This window comes from Chamaea fasciata, unplaced genomic scaffold, assembly GCF_029207755.1.
Source record: "Chamaea fasciata isolate MVZ Bird 193981 ecotype frontalis unplaced genomic scaffold, bChaFas1.0.hap1 SCAF_11, whole genome shotgun sequence".
NCBI lineage: Eukaryota > Metazoa > Chordata > Aves > Passeriformes > Sylviidae > Chamaea > Chamaea fasciata.
The window spans coordinates 19,732,259-19,750,895 of record NW_027094096.1 but is presented as its reverse complement, the minus strand read 5'-3'; the positions used below and the strand labels follow the sequence as shown (position 1 = coordinate 19,750,895).

At 38.3% G+C, this 18,637-nt stretch overlaps 1 protein-coding gene across 5 annotated transcripts in view; it reads right to left on the bottom strand.

The window, feature by feature from the left end:
• The window catches only part of PEX5L (peroxisomal biogenesis factor 5 like), a 107,275-nt gene that overhangs the window by 39,540 nt on the left and 49,098 nt on the right, over window positions 1-18,637 (bottom strand). For 2 of the 5 annotated variants that reach the window (XM_066193549.1, XM_066193551.1), the window contains exons 3-4: window positions 2,702-2,767; window positions 814-918 (exon numbers count right to left, since the gene is read on the bottom strand). The exons of 2 other annotated variants lie outside the window; for them this stretch is intronic. In XM_066193549.1, the coding sequence (XP_066049646.1) occupies window positions 814-918; window positions 2,702-2,767 (171 nt within the window). The remainder of the gene's footprint in view (window positions 1-813; window positions 919-2,701; window positions 2,768-18,637) is intronic. One more of the 5 variants, XM_066193550.1, reaches the window with a different exon arrangement.

Genomic DNA, 18,637 nt, shown 5'->3' with positions numbered 1-18,637 from the left:
TCTTAGAACTTTCTAAAGTACAGGAGCTGTTGTCCTAAATCATGAGAGGAATTAAACAGGACTGTGGATTCTGTTTACGGCTCTCACGTAAAAAACAGCTTTCAGCAATTTCCATTCCTGATGAGCTGGAAGTATTTGTGTGCAGTAAATATGGGCAGTAAACTAAATGCTCTTGCCTGGGGACCAAATTCCTGTACGTGAGCAACATGAGGGAATAAAATCTACTCTCGTACGAGAGTGCTGTGGTTTACGGTAGTGTTCAGTCACTGTCTTTAGGAAACTAATGGAACCACCAAATGCTTGGTGGCTACTCCAAGGTATGTGTAAGGTTTAGGTGGGGATATACGTCCTTCCTTTGACTGAAGGTGTAGAAATGAAAGCAATGAGATGCGCAAAGTCACGTATTCTGATCCAGACCAGGAGCAGAACCCCAGTGAGAGCTTAGGAATGGGATCTGAGATTTTGGAAATGACACTACTGTGAACTGGTTGTTATTTTACATCCGCACTGAATGGGAATATTTTATATATGAATTGCAAACGAGTATTTATGGCGTGACAATTGATGGCGTGAATTAGAACCGAGATTTTAAACCGTCTTTAAGCAACTTTCTGGTAACTGAACTGGGAGGAAAAAAATGCATTTTTGTTTAAATTTTCACATCAAAGCATCTAAACCCCCAGTATTCACCCCAGGCTGTCTTCCCCCCCTCAGTGAAGCAGCGGGATGCCACTGGCGCGGGATGGGTCACCCAGCGGGGCCGGGGACTCGCGCAGCGCCCGCGGCCCCCTCAGAGCCCCGCGCTCCGCCCACCTGGGATGCCACAGTGAGGAGGGGCTTTTCTTCTGCAGACTCCTCCCTCGGAATCTCCTTCATCACCATGGCCACAGCCTTATCGGCCGCCCTAGCGCCTTTGCCCTACAACAGCGAAACCAACAATGGCGCCAAGTCAGCAGCGGGCTCCGACCGCCTCCCGCGCACGCGCTCCCGACCCGGCCCGGCGGGACGCCGGCCGCGCCTGCGCCTGGAAGCGAAGCTCGGTTGGAAGCAGCACACACACACTGGTTAAAAATAGTAAAAGTGATAATAATAATAATATAACAAATGGTCCGTCAACCCCATGGTCAAGGAGGCGGTTGGGGTCTAGCCGTGGTCTGGTGGCTCGTTAGAGTTGCCGCAATGAAGCCAACAGGAATCCGGCCATTTTCCTGCTGGGCCGAGGCCTGCTGGAAGCTTCCCCATGCCAACCTTCTGCAGGATAGGATCCCCAGATCAGTAAGGGCTCAAGGATTAGCCCCTTGGTTTAATTTTAGTTATACATAAGTTTATACCCAAAATACCTCTTTGTGGTTTTTTGGTTTTTTTTCCATTAAAAATAGCATCAAGCAGAGTCTTCAAATGAAGCACAGTTCCTTGTTGTTCACTGAGGCAAACTCTCCCTGAAATTTGAATATAAAATCTGGACCCACAGAGTTTATAGCTCTAGTAACATTTTAAAAAGCAATTTACATCACATAAACAGTCTGGGTTTTTGCTAACAGAACATACGGAGCCAAATTCTGCCATCAGAGGCATTGCTACAGCTCTCCCTAAAATGATCATTGTTGTAGAATTTACTGTAAGGTTTTTTTTTTTAACTTCACTTTTCTTAAACTTCTCTTAATACATTGTAAACATTCTGGAAAAGTTAAGATATTTTAACTCTATTTAATATAAATTAGCCAAACAAAAGGTGCACCAATATTATGTGCCATGCTGTTTGATGCCATTCTTTTTATTTAGTGAGGGTCTTTATCATCTTGAATTCACATGGGTTTCTGTATCTTGATCTTTGGTCTTATTTTGATCTCTGACTCTTGTAAGTGACAGAGAAGGTTGGAGCTTACACATAAAGCATCACAGCAGAGCTGTATTATGCCAGTGACCCTGGGCAGGTCCTCATTATTATACTTTAAAAGCTCCCATCGATTTCCATGGGAGTTTTAGCTGTGCAAAGACTGCAGGATCTGGCTCCATAAAAGTACTTTACACTGGACTTAAATATATTTAAATCCTTGAAAGTCTATTAACAGAAGGGGTTCTTTACTAAGACATCATATACAAGAATTATCTTCACTAGCAGTGTATTCTGTGTCAAGTAAACCCCCACTATTGCTTATACCAAACTACAGATTGTTTCAGGAACATTTCATCAATTGCAGGTAAAACCATTACGTACTATTGCAGGTTCTAAACAGATTTCATTACTGATCAGGTCAATATTAGATTAGCTTGCTTGTGCAACACATCACAGATACCCTACAGAGAGTTCTTTGCATGCTGCAAGAAATTCTCAGAGCAGAAGTGTCATAAATGATAAGCATGCTGGATTTGTGATGCCTTTGATATCCAAAGAACTGCAAAGTCATTGTAAAATTAAATATACTAAATTCAATGAGAATTACATTTAATTGGTAAGCATATCAAAGGTTCTGGGCCAATTAAGTGTTTGTTCATGATTCATATGACATATTCCAGGTCTATGAAGCTTGTTTCCAGTATGACACATGAGCTATCATTAGCTAGCACTAACAGCATGCTATTGGTCTTAATAAAATGTAGTCCTTTTGTGCTGGGTGCTAGAACAAAATCGTTTATCAGCTAGGAAGGATGCATTGGAGAGCATGCAGTGCTTTTTATTTCTTGCAGAGTAAAAACCCACCAAAGCAAAGGTCAGGTCACTTTTTTGAAGACAGAGCCACTTTTTCTTCAAGGTTTCACCTACTGCCTGAAAAGAGTCATGATACTCGTATTAGTGCCTGCTGTTCATCCTCCACACACGTAACTGCAAAGCCCTGGGAGCAGCTGACACCAAATATAAAACCTGTCTCACCAGTTTAAAGTGGCCATGCTACAATGGAGAAAAGCAACCCAAAGGATACCTCTGTGCTATTTTTAATGAGCTGACTTTGTTTATTTGCTGGGCAAAGCAAGTGGTTTGATGCTGCCCTTTTTTTTTTTTTTTTAAAAGTTAGATCTTATCTTTCTTAAAGAAAAACACACTTTGCTGTGTGTAAGTCAGGTTGACATTTCTGGCTGCTCAGCCTATGGTATGTGAAACATTTTGAAACTAGAAGTTGATAGCAATTTCCTGGACACCGAAGAGCAAGCCAATGCAGTGGAATAGCTTAAATTGTCAGATTCTGCTGGAGACGTACACAGGGGAGCAATTCACTGGAAAATGCTGCTTTTTATTCTGTTGAGTAGAAATTAATGTTGTTGTCTTAGGTAAGGTAGCCAACCTTGAGGATTTTGGTCTCTCTTCCCTGTAGTGGTGACTATGTAGCCAATTCTTCCCTATGAAGCCATTAGACCAAGAATTGGAGAGAAGTAAAACCAGTTTTCCTATGGTCAGGATAACCTTGTTACTCTTGTCAACTGCAGCTGAAATTAAAACTTCCAGCACATTTATTACAATAACGGTTGAAGGATTATTATTTTTAAGGTGCTGTTTACTTGGCCTCCTTCAAAAATAAGAGTTGCTTCTTAGCAAGCCAGAGTGCCATATAAATTAACCTTGTACAGCAGTTTATTGTTTAAGCCCTGTAATACTGTAACAGCTAATATCACACATGCCAGGACTTCAAAACAAACAGTTTGTTGGTACTGGAGGTTTGCAAGGTACCTTACTTTCTCATGTAAACCACAGCTTAATAATTTAGTAAATAAATTTCATCCTCCCCTATTGGTTTGCAATCGAGAAATGGAAACGATTGTGAAGTAGAACATGACAACCCATGCACAAATCATGACAAATGTGAACTGATGGAGGAAAAAATGTATTAGTTGTTTTAATGGAACATACTGCTAAGAAAAACTGAGAAACATGTCAGTATTTCATTATTTGATACATAAAAAAAATGCAACAGTTCCTTCAGGTAATATCTCCAAAGCAAAATAAGGAGTAAAGTTCAGAGTATACTCCTGATGCTGAATATTGATAATAACATTGAGTTCAAAACTTAATAACCGTTTCTCTAAGTTTATCCTTTGGGATCAGATAATGGGTAGTAATAGACATTTCCATAGGAGTATGCTGATTTAACAGGATTTTATAAGGAAATACTTTTTTTTTTTTCTGCTGCTGTTTCTGAATAGTTCCAAATTCAATTTTGTACAAGTCACACTATTTAGATGTGGTACTTAGTAATGAACATTTAATTAAATTACTGTAAGAGCATATTAATGCAAATTTCTAGTGCAGCATAAAACTGATTTTTTAAATTTTAATAAGTGATGCCTATAGCTTTGCAACCATGCTCATCTATGATAAATCTTTTAGTATTTGGGGTCAATGGATCACCTTCCAGTCCTGATGGGCTGATGAGAATGAGCACATGGTCACACTCAAAACATTACTATTTAGTGCAATACCATATAATTTTGTAATTATTTTCTTCATTACAGTGATCTGCAAATTTCTTCTTGCATATGAAAAGCCAAACAGCCAGTGTTTTGTAAATGTTTAACATTTTGACAACAGTATTCAAACTATAATGATTAATTGCAGAAATTCTTTGTTGTCATCTATGCAATAAAGGGATTTTATCTAAAACCATTTCATAATTATAAGTTTGCTTTTGACAAATATTTAAGGTACTTGAGTCCCAAATTCACTTTTCAGGAATATTTACAGCCATCTGTTCTTGTGTGAAAGTGAGCAGAAAGAAATGGAATGATCAGGTTTTCTTTTTTAGTATGTATACATGAAGAAACGATTCCTTCATTGCACAGACCTGTGCTATTCCATTTATTCTCCAAAGATCCTACCAAGCTGTTTCAGCTTTAATTGACACACTACAATGCACCCCTGTTCACAGAAATCATCTCAACACAGGCATGTTTAAATTTAAGCTTCTGTAAAATAGAAGTTTTAAGACAGCTTTCCTTATAAAGGAATTTGATAGATAAAATAATCATCTTCAGAGAGTGCTGGTACAGGATTTCTGGTTTCATGGGCATCTCCCTTTCTAACTGAGGAGAAACAGAATAACATCTCGCTGCATTTATGAATGCAATACCAAAAAAATATGGCCAACTGTCTTGAACTTTCCCACTGGGCTGTTGAATTGAAGTGTTTAAAAACAAAATAAAAACAAACCCCTGCAGTTCAGGACATGTTGAAGTACTGATCTGCTCTTTAAATGTCTTTAACAGGTTGGGAGGGCCTTTGTAAGGCAAACTTTATGAAAGATGAATTAGTGAGAACTTCGAGTTTTAGTAGCTGTTGTCCTCCTGTGCTGGGAGAAAGAACAGGGAGAGCTGCTGAACATGTTGAATTTGGGAGGCTTGGCTGCTCTCCAGATCCCCCAACAGCTGATATATTAGAGTACCAGCTAAGAAGCCTATTCCAATTGGCTTTATGCTCCACAAATCTTACTGTTTTGTGCCCCTTAAAAATAAAAATGAAGGGAAAAACTTGGCTTTATTTCTTTTTATATTATGCAGCGCTGAGATTTTTACCTCTGAAAATGAGCACACAGAGCTATGCAATGGGAGTTCCAGTTTCCACAATACAAGTCTGAGCTCCTGATTTACATAGGATCTGTTTATGAGTTCAAATTTTTCCCTTCTCAGGCTTTTATGTTTGTTTTCTGCATATGTCTTTCTTCTCATCTATACTTTTCCACTTTTTTATAGGGGTGTTACATCTTGCATTTTATATATAATTAAAAATAATGAGGAAACACATGATAAGGCAGTTTCATGGACTAATACAAGATCGAAATTTGAACAGAAAATTCTCTTTCATCAAAGCTCTTGGTAGTTTTTTATTATGAGCCTAATAAGGTCAGGTATACATTTAAGATAAATGGGAACACAATTCCTTTAAGCAGATTGACCATGGTGAGGAAACGTGAACAAGCTCTCAGTCCTGAACTGGAAGCAGCATTGTCAGGGTAGACCAGCTTTCAGAACCTGAGCTAGTATTTGGTATTTGCATCATATGGAACCTCTTATCAAGCTCTCTGTTAGTGATAATCCAAACTCTTGACTCAGTAGTTCTTTCTTGCAGGATTATGATGAAATACAGACAGACAGAGTTGGCTACAGACACGGAAGCAGCTATAGGAAGACTTGCCCAAGAAGCAATGTACAGTAAAGCAGTTAAATCCATACTGGCTGAGTTCACAGCCACAACTCTACTCCTCTTTCATCCCTTTCCTCATCTTTTCATTCTTATGTTGATGGAATAACAGATTTCAGTGTTAATACAGGAAGATCTCACAGCGTTCAAGAAAAACGGCAAAGAAAGGGACAAAAGCTGATAAAAGGAAATCAGCATAAATATTCACATTTGCCCTCACTGGGCTGTGTCTTATATCCGTTTAAATGTCGATAGGGAGGTTAAATTGCATTCCCGTTTGAGAAGCATTTGCATTGGAATGGCACTGTAAGGTTTTCTGTTTATTGACTCTCAGTAACAGTTGCATCACGTGTGCTCCCTTGGGAAGCTGTCTCAGTCTGAAGCCTATGGATTCATTCCCAAAGCCAAGTGGGACAGCTTCCAAAGCATCTCTGGTGAAAGCTCTGCAAGACCCATTTTGCTCTCAAAAACTTGTGCACAGTTACTGTACTTAAAACTTTTGAACACAAATTTTGACTGGAAATTAATAAACACTTCTGTCAAATCTACCTCAATCTCTATAAGCTAGTATGATTCCTGCAGGCTAAGAGGAGGATGTGAAATAAGGGGTTTTTTTTCTCTCTTATGTCAGAGTTTTATTTGGAGTATAATAGGGAGTGCACAGTTTGAGATAACAACAAGATAACTACACCGTAATGTTGGAACAATAATGATGATTTAACTGTAAATAATAAATCCAGCTGGGAATATAGAGCAGGGTTGGTAAGAAGAAGGAGGTCTGGGACAGAACTAACTGCTTAGAGGTTGTTTAAGGTTCTGATCCTTTAATGAACGAGTTATATAATTTATCTCCTTGTGATAGAAGGCTTGGATGAGAGGTTTTGCAGTCCTTTTTTTTTTTTTTTTTTTTTTTTTTTTTTTTTTTTTTGCAATTGTCATATTTTAATAAGACCATTGTGGATATGTAGAAACTATCTTTTAGCACTTATTTGATTGACTTCTTAATAATTTGGAATTGCATTACCAAAGGGATGAGTCCTTTGACTGCACAATGGTATATGACTTCAAAAATCTTAGGGAATAAATGCAGGATTTCTTTCATCTCTGCTTAGTCTGTGTCAAGGAACTTTGTGAACTCATTTGGTTTAGCAACTGGCAATTTTAAATTTGTTTGGTAGTTGTCAGCAGAGAATTAATACTGAAGTATTTTCTCTCCTCCATTTTGAGTTCCTTTTATGTTGACTCCAGTCTTATGACCCCCAATCGTAACATACACATAGCAACAGAATTACTTGCTGTTATTTGCTATATTGCCATGATGATGCATGTGCTGAACTAGAATAAGAGATTCCTCTGGTACCAGTTCAAGTGAAATTCCAGGAGATCAGATCACTTTCAAAATAAACAACTGTGCTGAAAGTGCTGTCTGTTGTCCAAATGTTTACTGCACACATGATGTGTAAAGGATGGATTTTGTTCCCTCATTTCCTCCCAGCACATGATGCATTGTTCTTTGAAGTGGTAGGGGCTCCTCACCTCCTGCCACACAGTTTTTATGGTTTTGTTTCATGAAACATTCAGAGAACTCAGACTAACTCTGTAGTCCATTTAGGAAAAGCAATGAAATAAACTGAGAAGTGGTGATATTTTATGTGGAAAAATCAGCAGCTTATCAGTGAGCAGGAATACAGGATAGTCTTCGTAGAAAATGCAGAATATAAAACATTGTTCCAAGTTAACTGGAACAGGCAAGCTGTTGCAAGGCAGGTGTTTCTGAGCCTGTCTTTTAGAAACTCTTTTATAGGTGTAGCAATAGGGTAAACCTCAGTGAAATTAACAGCTGTTCCTATTTAACCTCACATAATGGTTTCAGATACAAAGCTTGAGACAAGCATTTAACTTCTTGCATGCTTGTCACAAATGTTTATAGATGTTGGGAATCTTGCTTCTGACAGTTCTGCTTGGATCTGCTTTTGAATTATCTTTGCCTTTAATTCTGTTACTGTGAGAGAGGTTTCTGTACTACCAGTTGTGCCATCCTAAGAATCAAAAAACGAATTTATTGATATCAATATAGCAAAGGCAGTGATGACCAAAGCAAAATATTGAGCGAGTCATGGCATGACCCAGAAGTCCTCTTTATTTAAAGAAAAAAATCCCAGAAAAAAACCCAGCTGTTTCCAGAAGCTGTTGTGCCTTAACTTATCTTGATATCACTAAAGTTTCTCAATAATAAAATTAACATGGATGTGGCAACATGGAACTATTTTGGCCTCATGTAAAAAGTGATATTCAAGTATCTTGAAAGCAGTCAGCCTTCAATTTCAGAGAAAAAGTGTGTGTTCTCTGGGATGAGTTCAGTTCTGTGGGTTGGTTCTCTCTTTAATTGCATCTTCACTTGGGACAAATGGAAATTGTTTAATGATACTTTATGTGTAAAAGACAACTGGAAGTATAACAGTGTCTGGAATATGATGCAAGTTATTTTTAAAAGAACGTTATGCAGGTTCTGATGTTTAAATAGTATAATCTGTGCTCTGCCAGCCTGGAACATAGAAGAAATACGCGTTTTTTCCAGTGTTTGCAGACTTTGTTGTTCTTGTCCCAGATATCATTATTAAATCCTGCACTTCACAGTTATACACCTGAGTAGCCAGAAAAGGAATTAGGTCCCTTTAGCCCCATATTTTAGTTAGTGTAGACTTTTCCTAGATTGGGCAGACACTCATCAGACATTTAGAATGAGAAACAGATAGGCAAAGGAATAAACACGATTTAAAAGAGAAAGAAATCTCTGACCAAGACAGAAAAAAGGTCTGAATGCATAAGAATCTGATCATATCCAAAAGATACAATTCTATGAGAGTTTTAAAATCATTTTCAAATCCTGAAGCTATGGTTTTCTGCACAGAAAGAAACTGGTACTCAAAAGAATATAACAGAAATGTTCATCAAAACTACTGGAGAGGCATAACAATTGCCAGTTGTTTCCTCTTGTTTTACATTACCAGATTAAGAGTCCAAATTGCTTATGTTCATAGTCAAGGTTTTACTCTTTTTTTGAAAGTCCTTAAGGAAGGTATTGTTTAGCAAAGGTGGAATTATGTTGAATGAGGGTGGTTGTTCAGATGACCTGTTATTTTGGAATCAGATAAAATTCTGCAAACTGTTCTGAAAAATGAGATACGTATTTAAATAAATGAATTGGTATATGTCTCTTACTAGGTACCTAATCTCAGAACAATTTAAAAATTGTATTAGTTCTTAAATTACTTATTTTGATTGTTCTGGTTTTGTTTATGAAGGATGACAGCTTGGGCACTGAAGACAGTTTGGAATGCATTGTCACCACTATTAACTCTTATTGGAGATTAGGATGAAAATCTCAGGATTTGAGTTCTATAAATATGGGGTAAACATTACGTGATCAAAATTCATGTCCTCAGTTTAATGTTTTCATACAGACTTTTTCATGGTTTGTGTATAACCACACCAGATTTAATTCTGTTTAGGATTTTTGTTTTTCTTTGGCTCGCTTGTTGAACACCTTGCTCAAAGGCTATTTAAAACAATGAAAGTTTTTATGAACATGAAATACTAAAATATATTTAATCCCAACATAACAATAGATGTGATTCTGCCATGTAAAAGGATAGAAAGATGATGAGGCAGAGAATTAATGGAACAAAAAGTAAAAAAGGGTAGCTGGAAATTTGTGACTGGGTTTGTTTTGAAGCAGATGGATGTTACTTTCTCATCATCTGTGATTAGACCTGTATGTATTAAATAAGGAAAACATATCCCACTGGATGGCAGGTTTGAAAACAACAGATCAGCATAGTTTATGACTGAAAAATACTTTTGAGACTCATTTTCTTGATCTATATGAGCTCTCTCCAGCCATGGTTCAAAATGCTGCCAGAATAAATTCAGCCCTTCCTGTAATACAAACATTTGATTTCCACCATAAAATATACTCTTTATACCCTTGAATTTATTATGTAATTTTTTTTGCTACAACCTTAAGATTTGAGTCCTTTCTAGAGTGAATGGTGTCAAAGTAGAACTCTTTTAGTACTTTGGTCATAAAGGGTCTTTATGCTGTATCCTTGACCCAAAATTCATTCTGAATCTCTTGTGCTGTGTGTTCTTTGCAACAAAGGGTTCAGAATCTGAGTGTACTTACCTCCAGAATAAAACCCTATTTTTGACCTCTATAGTAGACTATACCCCCTTATGCTTATTCCCTAAAAAGAGTAAATCGTCACTTATCAGACAATGGCAATAGTAGATGAGGAATTAGAATAACAGTGTGGCTGCAAAATAACTTCACGTCCCTGACCTAGACACGACCTCTGCATGCACTTTCAGCTTCAGAATGATCTCATCTGAAGTACCAAAGTATGTTAATGCTGCAAAAGCAGCATTAACAGCATCATATAAAAGCAGCATTAGCAGCATCATATAAACCCATTTAGAGAGGATTATGCTACTGTCCTTTCATTTACACAGTTTGGAATCCTTCAGGGAGAAATTCTTAAAATTGAGGTGGTCTGATTGTGCTCTTAAAAAATGTTCCTGATTCTCTGATGTGTACTGTTAGTGTGGAGAATGGGCTTTTCTACTCTAATATTGCAAATACATAGTCATTACAAACAGGAAAATGAAAAAAAAAAAAAAAAAAAGTAGGTGCATTATTAGATAATTACTTCTAGACCTAATCATAAGTTCAGCTGCCTTGGACAGCTAAAACTTCATACTAAGCAAGGAATCATAGAATGATTTGAATTGCAGGGATCTTAAAGACCACCTAGTTGAAATTCCCTGCCATGGGCAGGGACACCTCCTACTAGATCAGGTCGCTCAGAGTCCCATCTGGCTTGATTATCTATCTTTGCTGTTCAAGATAATTTTTTAGCATAATGGGCCACATCAGTTACATTTGTATAAATCTGCTCTTTTGTGTATGTTTGCATGTATTCTATACTCTTTTCTGCTTTGGTGGATTTAATTTCATTTTCATATCAATGACAGTAATTAGCACCTGGCCTGTTCTACAAGGAGCTGAAAGCAACATCTCTATTTCTGATAGCCAGCACATCACTGATATCGGATATTCTCTGTACTGTTCTGCTTAAATGGGCATTCACTCTCTCCTATAAAAATTGTTTTACCTATTTTATTTGTTCTTGCATACTTATAGTAAAAAGCATTAATTAAAGAAAAAGAAAGAAACTTATGTATTTATTCACTCACTTTATACACACTTCTAAAATGTGTGCTTTAAGAGTGTACAATGTTCATAAATGTTAATGTATAATGTTTTGCAGTCTACTTGTGCTTAGGTTGGCAGGTTCCTCATTAGGGAAGCAAGTTCTCTGGTTTTGTTTCTGTAATTCAACACTATCACAAAATTCAGTTGTTAACTACCAGTTTGAGAATGTCTGCAGTGTAATTAAAAAGGTGGTGAGTCCACACTTTTTACAGGAACTTAGTTTGGCTGGTAGAGTAGCAATTTTGTTTAATAAAAACTCTGTGGGCATCTACTACATGGTATCTGTGACCAAGCAGTAAAAGCAGCTGGTAGCAACAAATGGCTCTTACGGAGAAATTCTTAATTCTCAAAACATCTTAATTAAGATTTCATATGCAAAAAAATTTGCTAAATCATCAGTTATATTTTCCAAGAAGCTTCCATTCTGATTACTTTCTTGGGATGTAAATGATGCTACTTGTGTTTCAAAACTGGGTTCTGGCAGATTCAAAACCCCTTGGAGGTACAGTCGCTCCAGTTAATGGAGATGTCAAATCTAGCACCAGTCTGTCCTGTGTAGTTAAAGCTAAACTAAATCTCCCCTGCACCCCAGGGCACAGTAACCTAAGGCTGTGGAGGTTAAACGGCCTGACAATAGCACGACAGCTATTGTCAGAAATATTTCTCCTCAGAGGTTCCATTAAAAAAATAAATCTGTCTCAACTGTGCAGTGCAGTCCTATATTCTGCTGGTGTCTCCTTCCACAAGATCACATTCATTTACCACAGACTCTTCTTGAACATCAAAATTGATCTTGCTCAAGTGAAAGAGCAGGGATGAGTTAACCATTTTCTGAACGGCTAGCAGACAGCCACAATAAATGTGCTTTTTCTCAGAGAATGAGCAGGCTCGTAGCTGAGGGAGAGGGGTGCAGCAGCTCACTCATGTCTCATTGTAGCAAGGACTAGCCCAGGATGTGTCTGACAAACACCTGGAGAGGAGTTGGGTGTTTCTGGCACCCCGGGGTGGGTGAGGTGGGTGTTAATCTGGGCGTGGAGAATAAATCGTAGAGTTTCAGACATATGTATTTGTGTCAAATATGTTTATATCTATCTATATCTATAGCTATATCTATATCTTTATCTTTGCTTTCTACTCACCGAGGAGAACAACTGAGCCTGCACAATGAAAGAAAGGTCGATTGGATATTGTAGTGCTGCATTAATTCACTATCCTGTCTCTTTTTGTATTTAGAAACAGAGAGTGGCCTTCGATAGCTTCCCTAATGACAGTGCTATGACTGACTGAATACAGTCTATCAGTCAGCACTCTGGATTTTGTGTTCGCTGGAACACTCTGCTGCTTCATTTCTCTCTGAAAATCTTGTAAATAAGGAAGTTTTATCCCAACTTCACTCTTTCCCATTAAGCGTGAAACACTTCATATTAATGAAACCGCAGTGAAACGATATGAAAGATGGCATTGTCAACTCAGATCATTAAAAATTACTTGAATAAATACACAGGCATATGCTTAGACTGGCAAGGGATGGAAGGTTTTTTTTCAGCCCAGATAGCAGGAGCATAATTGAGGAATAAAAGAAGCTGCCGCAGATGGTGATAGCAGTGAGAGGCCCAGTGACATGTGCTTCAACTCCAAGTTTGCTACAGGGGAGTTACTGAGGTAGGATAACACACCAGAGCTACTGCCAGAATCTCAGGCTCCAAGAAACATGCTTATTAGCTAATTACAGCTGCATTTTCATAAAGAGAGTGAGTAGAATCAGTCCTCCCTATGGGGAGGTGTTCACAAGTTGAAAAGAGAAGTGAGAAATGTGCGTCCGTCCCAAGAGATCAGTGCCAGTGAGGATCCAGCAAAGATGAGGCAATGAGGACTTCCAGGAGTGAGGCAACCTGTGGTACTGGCACTGTGTAGGCACTGCCTGGTCAGGGGGAAGAAGAATTACCTATAATTGTGTCAATTGCCCAGTAGGATCGGAAAATACCGGTGCTTCCCTGGAAGGGAGGGAGGCTGTCACCCGGGTCACAAGGTGGCCTTGTTTGAAACCCTGCCAAGCTGTGGCTGGTCTAAAAGCTGAACTAAGAGTGTCCACAGCAAGACCAGGATTCTTTTTTTCCCCCTTCCTGTTCACACCTTAACATGAAGCGCCTGTGGAGTCATTGGCAACCCCCAAAAAATTCAAGTGGCTGATTCAGGCAGTGAAGTGGAAAGCATAGCTTGGACAGCTTTCACACACTGAAATTGCACTGTCCACTTATCAGCTACACTTGAGTTTTTACACACATTTTGCCTCATTGCATTAATAGAATAAGTTTTTTTGGTCAGTAACAGTGCCAATGGTTGAAGAGAGTTTGGCTACAGTAGACTGAGAACTTTTATCTTAGTACATGAAAGACCATCTCCTTTCTACCGTGTTATCCTGGAAGTGTTGAAAAAAAACCCCTCTCTTTTTCATGCTCCTGTTCCCTGAATAGTAGAGGAATAACTCCTCAAATACCTGCTGAGGCTGTTTCTATTTTCTCCAAATTTTTTTTTTTTTTTGTGTTGGTGTTTTTGTTAAATGCTGACCTTTTATTTCTCTATTGTCTGTGATAATACAGTTTAACTGTGTATTATTTCCATATACAGGCTTTAAGTATTTTCTTTTGCACTCTGTAAATATCCTTACATTACCAAAGGCTGTGAGTTTTTTGAAACTCTCTTAAAGGTCTGCTTGCAAATGTAAAAATATACATGTCCCATGCACAAAGATAGCTGGAAGTCAATTATTAATTAAAACAAGGCAGTGTCTTCTGTGCAGATGTGAGCTCTTTGAGACCAAATGCAGACAAGAGACACACACAAGGAATGCATTAAGTGTTTGCATTTTGTGACTTAATTTGAAATTTCAGTCTGAATTTTCCTGGTTTACTTTTGAACCAACGGCTCTGTGCATGATTGCTGTTCTGTGCACAAGAGCAGGATCAAGAACAAAAGATGGTTTTTTGTTTGTCTTGTAGCTGCCTAATTTAGAGCTCCTATTACTGAGCATGACTTGCTTATGACTATATCAAGCTAGCCATTTGACTCTAATAAGGAGTATTACATATATCACCAGATCAGCAAATTATAGATGACATTTTAAATTGTTATAAATACTGCGGGAGCCACAAGAAGGAGGACTTGCTTCCCTAGGTTTTTTTGTACCATTGAGAAAATGGCTTTAAATTTCTGGGTTGTGTGATACCATGTGATATAGTAATTCTTAGTAATTCCTAGTTTTTGAGGTTATGATATGCCTTGTGCTCACCTTAGCTGACCTCATATAAAACAGATAGAAAAAGTCTTTCTTTGTTTTGTACATTGCTTTTATCTTGCAGGGAATATCCTCTAAGACACATATATACAAATTTTTTTTTGTGGAATTTGTATTATTTTGCTTGTGAAGTGCTCTAGTGCTGCTCTTAAGTCAGAGGAGCATCTTTGCTGACTCTCTGACCTTTCAGCTTGGAGAAAACCAAGCTAAGATGGAGACTTCGATTTGCTCCCTCCACCTTCCTCATGAGATACATCCCCAAAAACCATTCTGCTGTTCACATCAACATGCCAGCACTTCACCTCTCCACCGGGAGTGGATGGTGCTGAATACTCCCACAAGCAGGGATTTCAGCAGCCTGGAGAAAGGATCTCAACTGATCTGGAGGGGAATGTTTTATTTTGGGAAACTGCTACCTTTCTTCTCCTGGGTTCACACTTCAGGGCAGGTGTGATGTTGTGCTGAGAGCATTTCATGAATTTTCAGTTTGCATCTCCCTTCAGTGTCCTTAGGATTCTCTGCTGGACGTCCTCTTTTTTTTTGCCGCTACTTTTCTATTCTTTACAGTGCAGCCCAAAAGGCAGCAGAGCACCTGCTATCACAGTAGTGTTCTATTGAATGTAGTACTTGAACTCCAGGTAATCGCTGTTTGCTTCAAGTATGATTTCTATAAATCCTCCTAGGAAATAATCGATAAAATAGCAATGAAGGCTAGTTTTTGATCCTTAATTTTACTTTGCAGTAAATCTATCAACACTTGAAATTCATCCTCTGAGAATTACATGTTCAGTGAGTCAGAAATGCTGTTACAGAACTAAAATTAGATATTTCTGTGTTACTTTGTGACTATCAGGATGTTTGCCCTGATGTGTATTGCTCCCTATTCTGTTTCTTATACAGAATTTCACACCTAGAAAGAATAGTTACTCTTTGTACAGGGGGATGGGAAACATTGTCTATTGAAACTACTGAGTTAGAGTTACACTGTGGGCTAATAAACCTCAGCTGTGGCCTCCTAGGGACACATATCCTGTTGCAGTAGCTATTGTACAGGGTTGACATTTCTCTTACCATGTTTACATATTGATTTAATTTCATTATTTAGAAAAATATACGAGAATGGTCTGGAATAATGATCACCTTACAAGATGTTCTGAATAAACCAGTGTTGAAACACACATTTATCAGGAGAACTGCTGGAATTTCTGCTCATTTGGCACCAGCACCACTGTAAATGCTGACAATACCCTTGTAAATGTTCTATCCAGACTGCATCTGCCTGTTCTGAGTCTTTGGCTCATTGTCTGACTGGAAAAAACACAATGAAAGATTTGTTTCTTTGACCCAGAATTAAAGTGACTATCGATGCAATGCAAAATTATGAAAGTAGTTAGCTTTAAATCAAATGGGATGTTTTACTAAGTCCAAGTTATCCTGTTGCAGAGGTGACAGAAAAATATGTAACTCAGAAAGAAATCAGTAACTAAACATTTGGAACTGATATCTCAAATTATTTTCCACAGAAGACTGTCACCAAAAGCTGGAGATGTTATAAACCTAATATGTGCTAGATTTTTCCTGAAAAATCTATGTACATCAAATGTTTACTATAATTGTATGCAACTCTGAGTCATGCTGAACACACCCTCTCAGTGAAAAGAAATAAGGACATTTAAAACCAACTTATATATATTCAACCAACAGGACTTCCTTGGTTTGTTGGCTTCTTTTTTAAACAATGCTACTTCAGTGTTTGCTGCATTAGATGCATCTCTCTTCCTTTGTTTGGCTTGCTGTTTCTATGGATGAATTCCAAACGAAAAACTTGTATCTCCTTTCTCAGTTGTTCATTTTGTATAAACGACCTGATGTTGGCAGCAAGTGGAATAAAACCAGCAGGACTAGAGGGATGTAAAGGAATTTCTGAATTTTTATGGCAATGTTCAGAGCTCGACGGGAAATCTTTGCAATGCAGTTGTCATCTCTACAGTAGAACAGAACAACTTTTGAGAGCTTGATGTTTTCCTCCCCAGGGTTCTGATGGGGGATGGATGTGAGGAAACACATCTATAAAGGACTATTAACTTCTTGAATGTCATTCAGAATTGTGAAGACTGGAGCCAATACAGCAAGCACTGACAGAAAGTCAAATTGAAAGAAATCAAGGAATGTGGCACAGAGTAATGGATAAGCACTGCTGTCCCTCACCACTTTAAAGAGAAGATATTTTTCCATAGTCTTTTAAACTAATTTCAGCTATTAATGTGAAATGAAAGATTAGACTCTCCTTTTTGTAATAACTGTGTCTGTAGTCTTCCACTTCTTTCACATATTAAATGATTGAAATAGGAGTGAAGAGCCACAGGCATCATAGAGATGCTTTGTCTCATCTAGGATCCTGGGAAATTATGATGTAAAATAAGCTACAGGAAAATAATAGCATCTTTGATCAGAGAAATCCAGAACAGTAGCTGTTGTTCTCTAGAAGTTCAGTTGTCAACTAGCAATTATCAAAATGGCTAGAAGCCAGTTTAAAATACTACAGATTCTCCGATTGTGAGGTTGTATACTGCTGCCTATCCACAGCTGGTACTGCTCTATTACAAGCCCCTGAGAACATGAATATGGTGTGTTCTGTAAGCATTTCCTAAGTCTGAGTAATGCAATTACAAAACCAGAAACTATACCCTGGATTGTAATTGTAGTTACATGTGACTCTTGTATAAAGACAAAAGCTTGTCTAAGATATAACAGCCTATTTTGATGTGGGTAAAGACTAAATCTCATTCATTTAAACCCTAAATACAACTTCCTGTTTGCAGTTAGGGATGGGACACAGGCCAGCCTTGTTACCTGCCCTCAGAACATTAACCTGGAGGCATTTAGACAGCAGTTGTGGCTTGATGCTGTAAGACATTAAATGCTCCCAATCCCATATAAGGCTATAAGGGCTGCTCAGTAAATCCTCTAAACAGGAATTACATTAAGCAAAATAAGTCCTCCTTCTCTTGTTTCAATCAGTTGAGTTCCTGAATTAGTGGAAGTATTCAGAATGCATTAAAAATAAACATCGAAAAGCAGCCTAAAGTTTGTGTTCAGTCAGCATAAACCCGTTCGTGACTGTAATTTCCAGCTTCAGGCTTTGCTTAGTTCTCAGTGGCAAATGAAGCTCATAATTGTATTGTGAATGATGGGGAAATATGATAATGAAACATCTGGAATGTTTAGGACTGGGAGAACCTGGAGGTAGCCCCAGTCAGTGTGCACAGCTGCAGCAAGCCAGAGCTCTTGGGTGGTAAATACTCCTTATCTGTTCTTTGTACAGGTTTAAAAAAAAAAAAAAAAAAAAAAAAGGAGTTGTTGATGAAGTTCACAATCCTATTATCAGTTTCACCACATCTCCCTGTTCCAAATCCCATCAGGGATTGTGTATACTTACAGAGACCTACTTGTCTCCTGGTTTCAGGAGAACAGAGAGAGCAGTTGTAAAAACTGCCCACGTCAGACAGAGGGAGAGAGAACAGAGATAATGGAAAATGTCAGAAGTAAAGAGAAGGAGAAGACTGATGAGATCGTCAGCCCTCATGAAGTATGTCATGTCAAAGGTGTTTGACATGATGAAGTGAGATAACAAGCCCACACCACACACTGAAAGTTTCTTTGCTTATATACTTGCATATCTGCAGCAAAATTTTACTATTTTTAAAGCATTTTTCATAGAATGGTTGGGGTAGGAAGGGACCTTAAGGATTATCTAATTCCAACCCTTCTGCAATGAGCCAGCATGCCACCCACCAGCTCAGGTTACCCAGGGTCCCATCCAGCCTGGCCTTCAACACTTGCAAGGATGGAGCACCCACGGCTTCTCTGGGCAGCCAGTGTCTCACCACCCTCTGAGCAAAGAATTTCCAGCACTCCCAAGTCCTCTCTGCAGGGCTGT